Source organism: Lagenorhynchus albirostris, chromosome 16, assembly GCF_949774975.1.
Source record: "Lagenorhynchus albirostris chromosome 16, mLagAlb1.1, whole genome shotgun sequence".
NCBI lineage: Eukaryota > Metazoa > Chordata > Mammalia > Artiodactyla > Delphinidae > Lagenorhynchus > Lagenorhynchus albirostris.
Genome location: NC_083110.1, coordinates 59327481 through 59345156, shown reverse-complemented (window position 1 = coordinate 59345156; position 17676 = coordinate 59327481). Strand labels below are relative to the sequence as shown.

Sequence of the window (17676 nt, the reverse complement as noted above, 5' to 3'; positions counted from 1 at the left end):
ACCTTCTCACTCAAGGGCCTGTGAACCCAGCCCCTCTTCCCACCCACTGGGAAGCACCAGGTATGGAACCTTTAGACTTGTGCTGTCCAATGCAGTAAGCCACCAGCCACATGCGGCTAGTTACGTGTAAATTTAAGTTAATTTAAAAACTTAAAGATCAAATTTTAAGAATTCAATTAAGTTCATTTCATTTTTTTTAAATGAAATGAAATTTAGTTTCTTCGTCATACTTGCTGCATTGCAAGTGCCCAAGAGCCGCAGTGGCTAATGGCTACATACCGAGCAGATACAGAACATTTCTACCATCACAGGAAGTTCTATTGGACTGTGCTGCCTCTGACCATTGGGGACACACAGCAGGCTCGATCTGGCTTTACGCCCACCCCAGTGTGCTCTGCCACCTCCCAGGCCCTCCCCAGTTGTCCTCTAACATCTTCCAGGGCCCCTGCGGCAGGAGGGGGACTGTATTCCACCGTGATTTGCCCCATCCATAGAGCAATTCAAATTCAACAGCTCTTCCAAACACCTCTTCTGGAAACCAGGTCAGTTACTAGAAAGGGCTCCTAAGGGCATTTCAGATGTCAAGCTGGGAACAGGGAAAGGAGAGGCGCTAGGTCTCCAAGTGGAAATTGGTTTCTTCTAAAAATAATCCACCACTCAGCCCTATCTGACCACGAAAGGGACCTGTCCCAGAGGGAGCTGGCAGGGACAAGGCCTGATATTGAGGCCTGTTTAGTTATAAAGAGTTTGGATTACTTGGAGGTGGAGTTAAGGGGAGAGGGAGCAGGGAAAAGGACCGCAGATGCTCTTAAGCTGCCTTCTCTTTGGTGCTGGACCACGTTTCCAGCCTCTGTAAATTTCCTTGCACAGCTCCTTCACTGTTAAGTGTCTCCCCCAAGACCTCGCCCCACCAAGGAAGGACCGGAAGGCTCTGTGAAGCTCCGGCTCCATCAAAGGTTGTTTCACAATCTGACCTACAAGGCGCTGGGATGCAGTAATTGCTCTGCAAACATTGGCTCCATAGTACTGCTGGCCCTTTAGTCTGAACTCTGGCCAGTGAGTGCACAGGGTCAATATTTGATCAGAGCTGGGAGAGGCCCTTTAGCCTCCCCCATGCTGCTTGGGAGATAGAGTTAAGAAGGCTGTTCAGGTTTGCTCATTTGTTCTAAAGGGCTTAACCTATTATGAAGAGCTTTTATCTCTCTTCCTTATTCATCTCTCCAGCGTCTCCACCCACTTACCCACCCAGGGTCACACTCACTTTTCAGCTCTCAAATAGCCAGGCTTATGATGGGTGAACAAAACTATAATCTGCAAATTGTTAATAACCAACCTTAGGAGGGATGTGTATGTGTGTGTGGGCGTGTTCTGATATAATATAGGGAGAGTTACAGGATCACAGCATTTTTATAATTAGAAGAGCTCTACCCCCCAGTCCCTCATTGCAGGTAAACATCTGTGTTCATTTTTCTATTCCTTAAATTTATGTGAGCTTTAGTTTGGTTTGATGTCCAGAGCAGGCCTCAGCTCAGGTCAAACTGGGGTGATCCTGGTGTGTGCAGGGATCAACCTGAGAGTAGAAGAGGGGTCTGGGGGAGGTGTCTTCCCTGCAGGCTCTGTCTTTTAATCATCAAGGCAAGCTCTGTGTTGTTTGAGATCATTGACCCTAGACTAAAGCCTGGGGGAGGTAACTTGCCACGTTCTAAGAACAGTTTTGTACCAAGGATTCTACGGAGTCCCAGCACATGGTGTGGCAGTTCTAGTGCCAACAGTGCGATAAGCTGAGGGTCATTGTGATTGCTCGCATGCCCTGGACAGACAAGAGCATTGGCCTTGACTGAGGTCAGTCCCCAGTCCCAGGAAGCCTCCTATTGTTTGCCGTGGCAAAAATGGGAAACATAGGGGTTGGCTAAGTAAGCTGTTGTCTCATACCACTTTGTACAACAGTCAAAACCATAGAGACTGATCGGTCCCATGGATGGAGCTCTAAGAAATGTTAATGAATGCCCAGTGCGAGTTTCAAAACATTGTATCATAGCAATTATGCAAAAACAACAAGATACATCTTGTATAAGTACATGCACAGCATAAGTACGCAATTATTTTTAAAACGTCTGGAAGGATACACTCCAAATTGGTAAAAGAGTTATCTCTGGAAGAGGGCTGGGGACATGGATGGCAGGGAGGGCTTGGTCAAAAGGGAACCTTAGCCTTATTTGTAATGTCTTACTTTTTTTAAAAAGGAGAATGTATTCATGTATTACTTACAACATTTATATATAATAATTAAAAGATACCTGTGGGAGGAGGTGGGAAAAGTGGGAGGTCTAAAATAAGCTGTGTTCCTCCTGGTCATTACAGTATAATGGGACAGAAAACACACAGGTTAAAAAAATAGACATTAATAACATATCTAACAAGAGAAAGAAAATGAAAATGATTATTAAAATCACATTACCTCATATTTCCTGAATCACCATTCTAGATCATTCCTATGGAATGTAACTGGTTAGAATCCATTACAGCAAACCCCAGGGACCTGTCCAAATTATCTTGTCAAACTGGAATCTTGTATTCCAGTATTGCCTACAACACATGAACTGTGTATTGGGCCAAGAAGCACTTGGGTGGCGGTTCTTGTGTCATGATGAACCACGCTGAGAGCTTCTTGGCTGTGGAGTGCAGTGGTTAAGGGCAGGTACTCCAGGGTCAGGATGGTTGGATTCCAAGACCAGCTCCAGCACTTACTAGCTGTATATAACCTTTGGTGAGTTCTTTAACCTCTCTGTACCTCAGTTTTCTCATCTGTGTAATGGGGATAATAAAAATACCTGCCTCATGGGGTGATAGTAAGAATGAAATGAGACAATCCATGTAAAGAAAGTCCTGAGAATAGTGACTGGTGTGGACTAGACAGGGAAGCTGAGAACTCACCAGTTAGGTCCTCAGAAACTTCACTTCAAGAGAAAATAGCTGGACATCCCTACTCCAGCTGGAGGCCGAGGTTTCTTCCTGTGCCCCATCTATACAGACTTCACTTTCACCACATAGCTCTGTCTGCGTCCAGGTGGGAGAGGCAGGTGGTGGTGGTTCGGTGTTCCCAGATAAACTGTTTCACCTCTGAAGTGTAACTACCAATCCACCATCCTCTGTTAGGAAAACACTGCTGTTCAGAAAGTTGCTATTTGTCGACAGTTTTTCCTTGCTCTTGGAAAGAGGCATCTTTCAGATTCCTGATGGAACACAGGGGGATTCCAGGGGAGCCCTGTGGGGATTCCAGTAGCTCCTGGGAATTCTGTGGCTGGCTTCCCCTCCCCCGGGAGCTGGCTCTGCCTCAGCTGCTCCCTTTCATCTGGCCCCACGGCCTGAGGGTGAACTCTAGTTTCCTCTCTGTCTACTGATTTCCCCTCTGGCAGGTTCTGCCTAGCGGAGGGGAGAGGGCCATAGGGTGTCTGTTCTCCAGGAAGTGTTGGGTGGGGAAGGCCTGGGGAAATGGTACCTCCAGGCCGGTTCAGGTTGGAAAGCTGTTCACTGAGTTGGAATCCTGGGTTGCTAGGTGCCCGGCTAGCGTGCACTTGAAGGTGGGTTTATTTTTTTTCCACTCCAAGCAGATGAAGTTTGCAGTTTGTACAGTGACTCCTTCTTGTGCAGTTTCCCCAGCCCCACGGGTTTAGGAATGACCTTGTACATGAGGGGTCTTGCAGGTCCAGAATAGATGGAGAGAGGTGACCATGGGCGTCGTACATAGGGCAGGGTCTCCACACGTCCATGCCAGATGCGTACGGTGGCAGGGTCTGCTGTCAGCCATCCCCACCGTCTGCCCCGGGCAGAGCTTAAGGATGCAAAGAGAGGAGAGGAGCTTGTCCGACGGTCTGAAGCAGCCAGAGCTGTGGGCTCCTTGTCATGCTGCAGGTGCACTTGGGAAATTAATCTTTTCCTATAGAGATGAGTACCTGGTCTGTGAGCACCTGTCTTGGTACCTGCGTGCATTTGGTGCATGTGGTCTTCCTGGCAAATGGTCTGTAGGTGGTCCTGGCACACATCTCCCAAGGAGTTCCTCAGGGACCAAGCCGTGTCTGACGAGACCCTCACTTGTGACCGCCAGGAAGTCAGGAGCCATCTCTGCCTTTTTCTGTTCGCTCATCCTCCCTCAGGGGCAAGGTGGGATTGTCACACAGTGGGGGAAGCCCCTTTGTAGACATTGGGGAAGATTGTAAGAAAAGCTGGAATGTCCTCTGGGTAGTAAACCTTGGCACTATTCATTGGCTCTAAGCTTCTGGGTGAAGTCTGGTGGGTGTGGGCACTGGGGACTTAGGGAGCTGCCTGCTCCCCCAGTAACTGTCCTGCAGGGCAGACGAGAACACATCTTTCAGGGAGAGAAATCAGCTGTGTGCAAATATCTCAACATGGGAGGTACATGCTTGCTGACCAGCATTAACCAGATCTGCTGGCGAACTGGGGTGGAATTGAGTTTCATGACCAGAAGGCCCTTAGAAATCATCTATCAGGATGATAACATATCTGGCACTCATGCTGCCACTTTCTGGTCTTGTGTCCACAGCAGGCATCACTAATTGATCACAGCACATTCCCATCCCGTGCCCGTGGCTGACACTGTTCCATGGGTCCTGAGCCCATACATGGTCTCAGAGTGTTTCTGAAAAAACAAACCCAGATATCTTCAGGAAGACACTACCTATCAATTGGCAATGGTACCTTGAGATGAAATTTATTGGCCACCCTCTGATGTAGTCCATTTCCTTTATTTGACAGATGAGGAAATGAGGCCCTAAGAGGGGAAGTGACTCGTCTACATGACAGGGCCAGCAAGTGACAGCAGGACTAGAGCTCAGGCGCTCTAGCTTTAGTTTATTCCAATCTGGAATTCTAGCCTCCCCTCCAGAAGTCTTCGTTCTGTTTTTGGTTGAGGAGGGCAGGAAGCCCCTGTTGCATCACCAAGAGAGCTCCTGGGGGGAGGGGGCAATCAGTCACCCTTCCTGGAGAGAAGATGCCTGTGCAGAGCAGAAGACTTCTCTCCGCTTCCCAGAAAGTTCTGCCCAGCTGCTGCCTGGAGCTCAGCCCAAGCGTCCTGCCTACCACTGCCCACTTCTCTCATTGGGTAATAACTCTCAGCTTTGCCAGAGGTGGCATCTGAGTCAGGCCACACCACCTGCCTGATTGCTCCGAGCTGCACACCTTGTTTTCCCGGCGTGAGGGTGTCATGTCAGGGTGTGTTTGGGTGTGACATCAGCGAGGCCCTGCTGCCACCACTTCCCTCTTCCTCAGGCCTCAAGGTCTGACCTAGCAAGCTCAGCTCTGCCCGCACCGGGCCCCCATCTACCCCTCTTTGGATAACAAATGGAGAGTTGGCTGCACAGTGCATGGGGGCACAGTGTCCCCTCCAAGCTGGAGAATGAAGGGAAGGAAGATCTATAGTGGTGGCCAGGTGAGTGGTGTGTGTGTGTGTGTGTGTGTGTGTGTGTGCGCGCGCGCGCGCGCGCGCGCGAGCTGCGTGAAGCCTTCAACTGTGACCAAGGCACTGCCTTCCCACAGGAAGGAATTTCAAGTCAGCCCTGGCATCTTGGAGGAGTGCCAGCTACATGCCTGGCACTAGGCTTGGTAATGGGGACCCCGAGGGGAGAAGTCAGGGTCATCCTGGGTGGAAAAGCCAGGCTGACAGCCTTAGCCTGAGCCAGAGCCGCCAACTGGTGGGAGAATCAGGGTAGGCGCAGAAGGCATAGAATGGGTGAGCAATCAGGGTGTAGACCACTGCCATCAGCCCTGCTGCTTGGGCATCCCAGCCTGCTTGTTGAGGTCTTGGCGTCCTTGTATCCCCTCCGCAACAGCAGCAACAGTTGGTTTTGCTTTTGACTCTTGTGGACCTGAGACAGCCAGTGTGAACTGTGGGAGCCTGAGTTGTGGGCTTGTTGGAAGGAAGACAGCCACAAGCCAGGTGACCCAGAGATGCAGTGATTTCCCTCACCGGCACCCTGCCACCCCTGGGCATCAGCCCCCATGTGATTTGGGGGGCTGCAGTTACTGCATCTCCGGTACATTTCCTCAGGCCAGGCCATTGTGCGAGTTACTGGAGAATTGTAGTTCTTTCCTTTATATCCAAAATTTAGCTAGAGCCAAGGAAAAAAGATTTTAGATTCCTCAGAGACCTCCACAGTTGGGTGACAGCAGGCTCTCCAAAAGAGCCTGTGGGATTCTTGGTACCAACTTCCCAACTTTCCGAGTGGAGTAGTTTGCTCTCAGTGATGGGAAGCTCAGGCTTTGTTGTCAGACGGACTTACATGAATGTGACCTCATCCCTACTACCTCTTATCAGCTGTGTGACCCTGGGCCATTACCTAACCTCCAAGAGACTCAGCCTTCTCATCTGCTAAATGACTCTAATTGCAAAAACTGCTTCACAGAGTCCTTGTGAGATTTTTAGGAGACAACGCACAGGAAACCTTTCCCACTGAGACTGAAGCAGCTATACAGAGTCATTAGGGTGGCGATCACAGCCCTGTGGACACGGTGTCTGTCCAGCCTGAACTAGGGTAACATTCCCAGCCATGAAAGGGTCTTAGGCACCCCCAAGCTGCAGTAAATGAATGCTCCAGGGCTGGCCAGGAGACAGCCCCAAATGCCAGCCAGGATTTGGCTCCATCTGCTAATTAGGGAGCATTTATCTGGTGCCCAGCAGAACAAAGTGGCCAGTTCAGCCATGCTGGAAGGCTGAGCTCAGTGCTGGCTGGGGGCTGGGGAGGAGACTCGGAATGGGACGGGCATGGGGGCATCCCTGGGGCTAAATGGACCACATTCAGAAATGGCTTAAAAAAACCCCACCCAAACAGGAAGCATGAGGCTGGTGTACAGGCTGGAGCTGAGATGCTGGCAGAGAGGGTGGCTCTGGCGCACAACAAGCAGCCATTCTTCCCACTGAGACGGTGCCGACCTGCTCTCCTCGGGGCATCTCTGGTGAAGGCCGGCCTGCGGGCTCCCCAAGGAAACGAGCTTGTTTTTATCCTGTGGGTGGAGGGGAGGGATGGCCTAAGAAATCGAACACATGTAGGAGGGCTCAAAACTGAGATTTTATCCGTCGTATTATGTACTTGGGGGACACTTTGGGCCAGTTTGGAATACCTAGGTTTCTTGGCTGTGTAGTTGAGAAACGAGGTGAGGGAGGGTAGAGCTGCAGAACCACCCTTTCTGCAGGTGGGGGCCCAGGATCTAGACCGGCCGTCTGGCTCTGGACTCCACAGGCTAAACCCTTCTGTCCACTCTCCCCTGTAACTTTGATGTGCCCCTACATGGGCTAGAGCACTGCAGAGCCAGCCTGGGAGATCCCAGCACCTCAGAGAGGAGGGGGGTCCTTTCCCTCCCTTACCGGGAAGGCTTCAGCTGCAGAGCAGGTGGGGCTGGGCTGGCCTCTGGAGGTGGGTGCTGCCCTGACCCACTGCCCAGGCTGGGGAGGGTTTGGGCTGGGCTGATAGAGAGAGAAATGGTCAGTTTCTGTATGTTCATTTCCTTTTCTCTGCCCTTGAGTCTTGGATTCTCCCTATGGTGTTCTCTCTGTGTCTCTCTCTTTCCCCAGTTTCTCGTTATCTCTATCTCCCAAGGGTCTCTGAGTCTGGGCCTGTCTCTGGGCATAGCTCTGTTCATCCCTGTGACCTTTCCCCAGCCTCCTTTCTGGAGGTGTTTTCTCTGGCTCTGCTATGTCTTTGTCAGTCTCTGGGTCTCTTTTGTCTGTAGTCTTCCCCCCGGGATGCTGCCATGTCCCAAGCAGGAGTCTGGGAGAAGGGCGGGTGAGGGCCTGACTGTGACCTGTATGGAGGGTCGCTGACTGTGATGAGCAAGGGGCTTGGCAAGTCTGCACCCTCAAAGGCAAAAGCCCCGATGGGGAGTGGGGCTGCTCCCCCTTCTCAGGGGAAATTAACCATTTTCCTGACAATGGCTTATGTGTACACATTCCTTTTGGAATCCAGTGACGGTCTTGGCACCCTGGTGGGGAGCCTGCCCTGCCTCCAGAGGGCACCCATGATGGCCAGCCATTGGTCTTCCCCCTCCTAGAAGAGATGTGACTGCAGTCCCCCTGCCCCAGGCCTGGCGGTGCTCTCAGCCCTCACCCAGGCTGCCCCAGAGAGTCGGGCTCGGGGCTCCTGTGGGTAAGGTGGGGACCACAGGCTGGCTCTTCCTCTTCTCTAGCTGGACAGAGGGTCTCATCTATCTGTTCCATCGCCTAATCCCTTCCTGCGCCGTGCTAGCTGTTCCTCCAGGGCCACGCCTGCCCCACTGCTGTCCCCACTAGAAATAGCTGAGCAGTAGGCATTCGCCCAGGCGAGGGCATGGCCCTTGCAGGCTAGCCCCCAAATATGGTACCAGCTGTCGGGCATCTGGGTCAGGTAGGGCACCAGGAATAGGCTTGGGGTGGGGCTCTGTTCTCCTTGGGCATCTTCTCAATGGGGGCTAGTTCTCTGGGCCCAGACTCTGTCGTCAGCTAGAAGGCGGGTGGGGGTGAGCACCTGACCATGTTTGTTGAACACCTGCTATGGGCGAGTCACTGGGTCCAGGGTGGGGCTGAGTGGTGGAGACAGATGCAGCATGAACTGACCGCAGGCTGACCCTTCAAGGCATCTCCACTTAAAAGTCACACGTATGCCTGCCTGCACCTCAGCGTGCTCCGAACCCGGCCCCTATCTAGACCCCTCCGTCCTCCTTCCCCTCCTCCCTCCTTCCCTCTCTCAGTCACTGCACCATCTCTTACCCCTGCAGATCCCTCCTCTCTGCCCCAGGCCCCTCGGCCAAGCCCTCCTGATTCCTCCCTTGTATCTACTGCCTTGTTACCAGGCCTCCCAATGCTCCAGTCCGGCCCCTTCCAGCTGCTTCTGTGCATTGCAGCCAGTCAGCTTTCCTTTTCTAGTGTTTATTTTTAATTATGAATTTTTTTTAATCCTACAGAAAACAATATAATGCATCTGTAGACCTACAGATTTAACAGATGTTCACATTTTGCTACATTTTATTCACATGTTTATTTTAAAGTGAGGTGTAATTGACATCAGAGACTTTTTTTTAAGAAATAAATTGGTGCCGATAGAGGAGGTGTCTGATAAATGCTAGATTCCCTTCCTCCCACCTCAGGTTTTACTGAGAAGGTGGAACTGGAGGTGGGCCTAGGGGAAGGGCTGGGTTTGGTGGACTGAGAAGGCACCCAGGCAGGGAGACTGCACGTGTGAAGGTGTGGAGGCAGGACTGCCTGGCACGGCCGAGGTCAGGGGATCCCTGCTTCTGCAGAGGATGGAGCCCCGCAGGGAGGAGCACAGGTGCCTGCGGTCCTCCAGCGGCCAAGCCCTTTCCCGCCTTGCCCTTCCTCGTCCTCCCACACCTCGTCCTAGGTGGGCAGCTGCCGTGTTTATGAGGTCGCGAGGAGAAGCCATCACCTGGGTCTGCATCAGTGCTGTCACCTGGACAGCCAACCTGCAGCTGGGCGCCAGGGTGGGCTCCGCGGGGAGCTCTTCCTCTTGTGTTCCCTGCTTCCCTGGCAGGAGTCAGGTTCTCCCCTCCAGGAAAGCCTCGTGAAAGCAGCTGGCCTGGTGCAGAGCCTGGGGAGGGGTAGGGTGGCCAGCCTCACTGCATGGGCCACTTGACTAGGCTCCCCTGGCAACTCTGCCTGAGTTTTAGTTTTTGCTTCAGGGATTTTTCTCTTTTTCTTCTGGTCTCCACCTTGCCTTCCCCTTCCATGAACTGTGAACAGACACTAGGACACCCTTAGCCTAAAGGGCCTCCAGAAAGGAGAAATTGCAAGAAAAGCCTCCTGTGGGCCAAATGGCCGACCTCAGTGACCAGGAAGGGAGCCCTCAAGGCAGCGATGCAGCGTCAGCCCTTGATGTCATCAGGCCAGATCTGGGCACTTGGGCTGCCCAGGTCAGCTGTTAGGAACACCTGAGGTGCCAAAGGGATTCAAACCCTTTGAATGCAGCCAAGCTCTGCCCTCTTCCTCTCCATCTGCTCTGCCCCCACCCTGGTCCAGCCCCATCACCTCCCACCTGGGCAGCTGAACAGGCCTCCTGGGGGACCTCCCCTCACATTCTTGTCTTCCCACCAGTGATCCTTCTAAAAATAAATCAGATCGTATCACACACCCCTTTTATAACCTTTCTGAAAGCCTTCCTTTCTTTTGGGAATGAACCCCCAGTTCCTTACCGCCAGGCCCTGTGTGGTGGGTCCCCACCTGCCCTTCTAGACCTGTCCCCTGCCATCCTCCTTTCCTGTCTCTCAGCTCACCCCCTTGATCCTGGGGCCCCAAGTGCAGTGCTCTCTCAGTGCCTTTGCCATTGCTGTCCCCTCTGCCTCGAACTCCGTTCCCCCAGGTCTTCAAGCAGCTGACTCCTTCTGGGCACTCGGGCCTCACATGACATCTCCCAGAGAGGCCTTCCTTGATCACTTCCTCAGAGACCCCCCCCAGCCCTGTCACATTGTCACATTCTGTTGTCTTCAACAATCTATCATTATCTTATTTAACTCTTTGTCTATTGGTTATGTGTCATCCCGGCTGGAATGTGAGCTTTAGGAGAGCAAAATCTTGCTTTTTCATTAACTTCTGTTTTCCCAGTGCCTAGAACAGTGCCTGACAGAGCAGGTGCTCAGGAAATTGTTGTCGAATGAATGGATGGGTGCATGGCGAGCTGGCACTGAGTGCAGGAAATGGGGAGAGAGAGGCCCGCAACCTCCTTCTCCATGCGCCAAAGACACTGTCTGCTGCGTAGCTCCTGTTGCTCCTCCTGGATGCCCATCTTTGCTTGTAGGCTGGACTTGCCATTAGGGACACTTGTAAGGATTAGCTGGAATAGAAAGTAACTTTCAACTTTAAAAATATTAGAGGGCTTCCCTGGTGGCGCAGTGGTTGAGAGTCCGCCTGCCGATGCAGGGGACGCGGGTTCATGCCCCAATCTGGGAAGATCCCACATGCCGCAGAGTGGCTGGGCCCGTGAGCCATGGCCGCTGAGCCTGCACGTCCGGAGCCTGTGCTCCGCAACGGGAGAGGCCACAACAGTGAGAGCCCCGCGTACTGCAAAAAATATATATATATATATTAGAGAACGAGGTGCATCTGGAAAACAAGAATACAATGCTGAGAAAAATATGCAAAGATCACTAAAAGTTATGAGAAATTAGAAATGCCATTGCAAAATAAGAAATTCATTAGAGGGTCTGGGGGAAAAATGAAGAAATCTTCTAAAAGATTAAAAAACAGAACTTGAAAGAAAAATTAAGACAAAGAAGATCAACCCAGGGGGTTCAATATCTGTTGAACAGGAGCTCCTACATGAGAGAACAGAAAATATAACAGAATATAACAGAGAGGGAGAGAAATTAATGAAAACAAATTTTCTAATAATGAAAAGAATATGTCTTTGGATTGAAAATTCTTATAAATGCTTCGGGTTGATTATTTCCAAAGATGGCCACAACATCTCCTGTACCACGTGACTTTTGCGATAAGACTTTATCACTTCTTTCATTAAAAAGAGTTTCCTCAGTCTAAATGTCTCCCAACTGAGCTATTTCGACAATTATACTCCAATAAGGATGTTAAAAACAAGACAAAACAAAACAATATGATTGTTATCCATTTAGGCCAGATTAATAAGAAAAACAGAAACCACATTGTTTCAACAGAAAGATTACAATGTAGGTAATTGGTGATCTAACTCTGGCCAACTAGGAAGCAACTAGTCACTCAATGGCAGTGAAAAAACCCCTAGAGTCTTGGCCACTGGACTAGCCCCTCCACTCGGCCCCTGTACTAGGTTGTCTCCCCTGTAGTATTTGTTGTATTGTCACCTCCCACCACGATCATGATGGTGGCATCCATGGCAGCTCTGTTGGTTCACTCTCAACTCAGTGTGTTCTGTAACCCCTTTCCTCTGGGATAGTCAGATATGTGATTCCCTTCATCCCTCATAGAAGCCAAGAGAAGCTTAGGTGCACTTAAGTCCTTCTTATGCCTAACTATAACGGGTGCAGTTTCCCAACATGCATCTCCTAATGAGTGTGAAACCATCCTGTTAAACAGTCTCCATTTAGATTCCCAAATATGATTATGGAGCAAGTTCCTCGCTGCCATTTCAAGCCGCTTCAGTCAAATTCACCTCCTACCTCTGGGCATCTGTCTAGAGAGAGGAGATCAAGACATACATTCTACTGACATCCTCATTTATCTGCTGTCTTCCTTATCATTGAAATCCCTCAAGAGTCTGAGGGACAGGCTTCTGTTTTGCTCTGGACCTCTCTATGTTGAACTCTATGATATAGCTCACCAGGTCTGTAGGTCAATATATTCAATGTATGCAAGCCAGTATTTAGGAAAGTATTTATTCCTAGATAAAGCTTTGTTTTAAATATAGTTGTCTGTCTTTAAAACAGAAAAATATGCTATTATGAAGATCAGAAAAAAAAAGGAAGTTTCCTCTATTCTTAATCCTGTGCTTATCCTGAATCACAGGCTCCAACGAGAATATCTTCCCCTTGAAAATATTCTTATTTGTAAGAAATAGATGATTAAATAGCTAATTATGTTTGTAAAAAAGATAAAATTATGCTCTAATGAGGAGAGGACGAGAATGAGGTTTGAAGTACCTCTTTCTCTCTTTCCCTTCTTGTTTTTAGTAACATTTTCTTTGGGATAGCACAAATTTAGTGACATAAGAATACATGTCATATTTTCCAGGGGAAAATTTTATTTTCCATTTTGAACTCTCCTATATTGTTTGAAATTTTGTTACCATGTGTTACTTAACACAGAATGCTTTTGTATATTGCTGTAAAATATTTATAATATTGCTATAGAAGAAGATTTTTATCTTGGGAGAAATATACCATTTTTTAATGAAAGAAAAGTCTATGCATAGAAGTAAAGAACTTTACTGTGCACACGAACTACTTAGCATCTTGTTAAAATGCAGATTCTGATTCAGCAGGTCTGCCTGGGGCTTGAGATTTTGCATTTCCACCACACTCTCGGGTGATGATATGCTTAGTCTCAGGATCACACCTTGAGTAGTGAGGGCATCATAGAGTATCGGAAAGATACATTTGAAGCCCTTCTCCATTCCTTTCTTTTTCTTCCTTCTGTCCAAATGTGATCTTTCTCCCCTTTGGCCCTGGCCCTTTGTGACCAGGTGGGAATTTGGCCTGGTGAGGAACGCTGTTCCAGCACTTCCCAGAGGCTGCCAAGGGTAGTGCGGGCTGCCTCAGAGGGATGGTATGCTCTGTCATTGGAGGTGTTCCTGTGAGCTTGAATGGTCATGTGTCAGGGGTGTTGATCCCCGTGTGGGTCGGAGGAGGCGCCTCCCTACAATTCCACCTTGTGCCTCTGTGTGCCTTCTACAAACTTGTGAAACCAGGATCTCAGGTTGGGGCTCATTCACCTGTGCTGACTTTTACGGGTCATCTGGCAAGTCCTCAACCCCACCCTTCTCAGTCCTTCCAGGGGAACACTTGGTATTCTAAATACTGTATGTGTGATTTGGTGGATAGGACGGGGAGGGGGAGGAGGGGTGATGGCTTGGCTTTAGAAATAGTTCAATCATGTAGGAATGTGATGCCTGACTTGATTGGATCTCGGGATGGAGGGTTCTGCCTTTTAGATTGCCTTCCCTCTTTCAATTTGGTTCAACAGACCTTGACTAAGAGCTCCTTTGTATTAGTCAGGACAGGTTAATTGCTGTGTAACAAACTCTCAGGGACACAATACAATAGAGGTTTAATTCCTGCTCATGTCATAGACCAAAACAAGTTACTAGAGAGCTCTACTCCAGGTAGTCATTCAGGGAACCCAGACTATCCCATCTAGTGACTCCATTCCCCATGAATCTCTGTTTCCACCCAGCAAGGGAGGGAAGAGAGAGCATGAAAGATTGCAGGGAGATTTTATGGGTTGCCTGGAGGAGCACACATCACCCCTGCTCATATTCCATTGGTCAGAATTCAGTCACATGACTGCACCTCCCAGCAAAGGAGGCTAGGAAAGGTAGTCTAGCTGTGTGCCCAGCTACATGTCAGACACGGTGATGGACGTTGGGCATACTGAGACACAGTTGCTTACAAGAGGCTCACAGACTTTTGAAAGGAGGCAGGTGTGTAAACAAATAATTATGCTATAGTAGTAAGTGCAGTTCTAGAAGTGTGACCAAACCACAGAAGCAATCTAGAGAAGGGAGTCAATGAGGGCTAAACCTGTGCAAAGGCCTCAGAGGTGGTGGCAGCAAGAGATGGCACGGGGTGGGGCATTCCAAGTAAAAGGAACAGAATGTGCAAAGGCACAGAGCTGTGGAACAGCATGTTATGTCCAGGGAGGATGCAGGCAGCCTGTGCAGTACGTGGGGACATGCAGTAGTGGCAGGACATGCGACTGCAGAGGTCAGTCGGGGCAGAGGTCATGAATGGGCTTGTGTCCCATGGGAGGCAGAGAGCCAACAAAGGGCTCGAAGCCGAAATGAAACCATCAGATGGGGGCAGGTTGCAGCAGTGTCAGAGATGGTACGTACTTAGTGCTCTCCTCACCAGAACCTTCAAAGAGGTTTCAAGTGTGTTTCGGTCTCTTGTGCTGTGAAGTGTCTGACAGAGGACGATGTGGGAGGGTGGGCAGGTGACCTACCAAGTCACCTGCTGCAGCAGCGCTCCTGGTGGGAACTCCCTGGGCCTGTGTGGCTTCTGCCAGTTTCACCTGACAGTCAGGTCTCACTAGCAACTTCCAGCAGCTCCCAAGCAGGGGAGAGGCAAGATACAGGAGACAGGAAGATACGTACCACCGGAGCCTCTTCACCTTGAAAAAGGTGACCCCGTTTATCAAGCACTTAGGTAAGCCAAGCACCTTGCTTACCTGTGTAATCTCATTCAATCCATACACCACCATGGGGAGGCTGTTCTCACTCACTGCCACCTTACGAATGAGAAAACTGGATCCCAGAGAGGTTAAGTGACTTGGCCAAGGTCACATAGCCAGGAGGGAATAAACTGGAATTCTGACTTCAGAGCCCAGGCATTCCATCACTAACCAGAGTTCTAAAATAATGGTAAAACAGTGCTAAGAGAGGTGACTGCTTCTGATGGCTCCCCCCACGCCTGGCGTGCTTTAAAGCGCTTTACATGTACATTTTCTCTTTTCAACTTTGCATTAGCCCTCAGAGAGGAGAAAAACAGGTTTGGCACCATTTCACAGATGAGCAGACTGAGGCTCAGAGAAATTACGTAGGAATAATTGCATCTTGCAGTTGGTAGCACTTTCTCACGTGTCTTCTCCTTGGATCTTCAAAACCCACAGAGGCAGGAGCAGTATTTCGCAGATGAGGCCACTGCCACTCAGAGAGGCCAAGTTTCCTGCCCCAGTTGCCTAGCAAGCCTTGGCAGGCTGGAACTGGAACCCTCCGCTCTTGACTCCCACCCAGTGTGCTTTCTCCAAAGGTGTGGGTCTGCATGGTGGGGGGGGGGGTGTATGGAATGAGCCTCCTAGGGAGTTTCAGGGGGAGGCAGGGTAGCCACTGGTTTGGACACCTTCTAGGCTTGAGGAGGTCCCCTGGGATAAGGCCACCCTGCACATCCCTGCTTTCTTCCCTCTACATCTCACTGCAGGTGTTGCAGGCTCCACCACGTTAGTGTCACACATGCCCCAGCCAGCTCCCACACACCCGATGAGCTGCTGGGAAAGTCAGAGGCCTCCTCCCCAAGCCCAGCCCCCAAACACCAGCTGGGAAGCTCCCACGGGGCCCCGAGACACTCACAGCGCCTGGCCAAGGCACCTCCCAGACCAGTCTGTCCCTCATGGTCTCCCTGCCTTTCTGACCTCAGGGCTGTAGGTTCCCAAGCATTTTCCCTGGCCCTGGGGACGCAGGCTAGTGCCATAGCAAGAGTGACACTGATGACCGCAGTGACAGTAATAGCTCACGTGTGGGGGCCCTTAGTCTGTGCCAGGCTCTGTGCCAAGCACTTTATACCTGTTATCTCACTGAATCCTCTCACTCATCCTATCAGGCAGGTTCTATCACTGTCCTCATTCCGCAGATGAGGACACTGGATTTGAAGCCAGATCTGACTAGCTATGTACCATTTATTATTATTCACATTATCCAAAATGTTGTGCAGGCACCGCTGTGAGTTCAGGAAGAGGCTTTTGGGTGGTATATGGGCAAATGCTTTATCTTTTAATAGTGATGTATTGTTTCAGTGTGTGTCGGTGTTAGGGGTTGAAGTCTTATGTTTCCCCCAAATGCATATGTTGAAGCTCTAATCCCCAGTACCTCAGAATGTGACCTTATTTAGAAATAGGGTTGTTGTAGATGTAATTAGTTAAAATGAGGTCATACTGGTGGGCCTCTAATCCAGTGACTGATATCCTTATAAAAAGGAGAAATCTGGACACAGACATGCACACAGGGAGAACACCATGTGAAGATGAAGCCAGGGATAGGGTGATGCTTCCACAAGCCAAGGAACACTGAAGATTGCCAGCAAATCACAGAAACTAGGAGAGAGGCATGGAACAGATTCTTCCTCACCGACCTCAGAAGGAACCAACCCTGCCAACACCTTGTTCTCAGACTTCTGGACTCCAGAACTGTGAGACAGTATATTTCCACTGTGTGAGCCATTCAGTCTGTGGTCTTTTGTTATGACAACCCTAGCAAATTAACACAGTTAGAATATGTGTATATATAATGTGTGTATACACATACACCAATACACTTATGATTTCATAGATATTATTGCTTTGGATGTGGCTTTTGATAGGCTGAATAATGCTCCGCCACATAGATATCCACATTCTAATTCCTGGAACCTGAGATTGTTACTTTTATGTGGTGAAAGGGGCTTTTTAGATTTGATTAAGGATCTTAAAAAGGGGGAGATTATCCTGGATTATCCAGGTGAGCCTAATGTGATCACTAGGATCCCTTATAAGAAGGAGGCAGGAGGGCTTCCCTGGTGGCGCAGTGGTTGAGAGTCCGCCTGCCGATGCAGGGGACATGGGTTCGTGCCCCGGTCCGGGAAGATCCCACATGCTGTGGAGCGGCTGCGCCCGTGAGCCATGGCCGCTGAGCCTGCGCGTCTGGAGCCTGTTGCTCTGCAACGGGAGAGGCCACAACAGTGAGAGGCCCGCGTACCGCCAAAAAAAAAAAAAAAAAAAAAAGAAGGAGGCAGGAGAGTCAGAGAAGCAACGAGAGAGTCAATGGAAGCAGAGATTAATGTGCTTTGAAGATGGAAGAGGGGGCCACGAGCCAAGGAGTATGGGTGGCCTCTGGAAGCTGAAAATGGCAAGGAAACCAAGTCTCCCCCAGAGCTTCAGGAAAGAAATGGCTCTGCTGACACCTGGAATTTTAGTCCCTTAGGACTCGTTTTGGACTTCTGACCTCCAGCACCCTAAGAAAATTAATTTGTGTTGTTTTAAGGCACTGAGCTGTAGTAATTTGTTATAGCAGTAATAGGAAACTAATAATCAACAAAAATAAGTATTTAAGTTTTTCCAGAAAGGGACTCAAAGAAAAGTAATAGATAAATCATAGTAGTGATATTGATACCGTGTAGGTAAGGGGGCTTGTACATGTATTTGGGAGACCCTGTCTGTACTGCCCTGCCTTCAAGTGGGAATTGCATCATTTTGGGAAGCCCTGTGTGACCTGAGCTTCA

General features: G+C 49.8%; 1 protein-coding gene across 4 annotated transcripts in view; it reads left to right on the top strand.

The window, feature by feature from the left end:
- SH3PXD2A (SH3 and PX domains 2A) overlaps positions 1–17676 on the top strand; it is a 248697-nt gene that overhangs the window by 58183 nt on the left and 172838 nt on the right. Inside the window, exon 1 of one of the 4 annotated variants that reach the window (XM_060125292.1) lies at positions 5322–5446. The exons of the other annotated variants lie outside the window; for them this stretch is intronic. Within the exon in view, the coding sequence (XP_059981275.1) occupies positions 5414–5446 (33 nt within the window). The 5' untranslated portion in view covers positions 5322–5413. Of the gene's footprint in view, positions 1–5321; positions 5447–17676 lie in introns of those variants that run through there. 4 annotated transcript variants of the gene reach the window in all.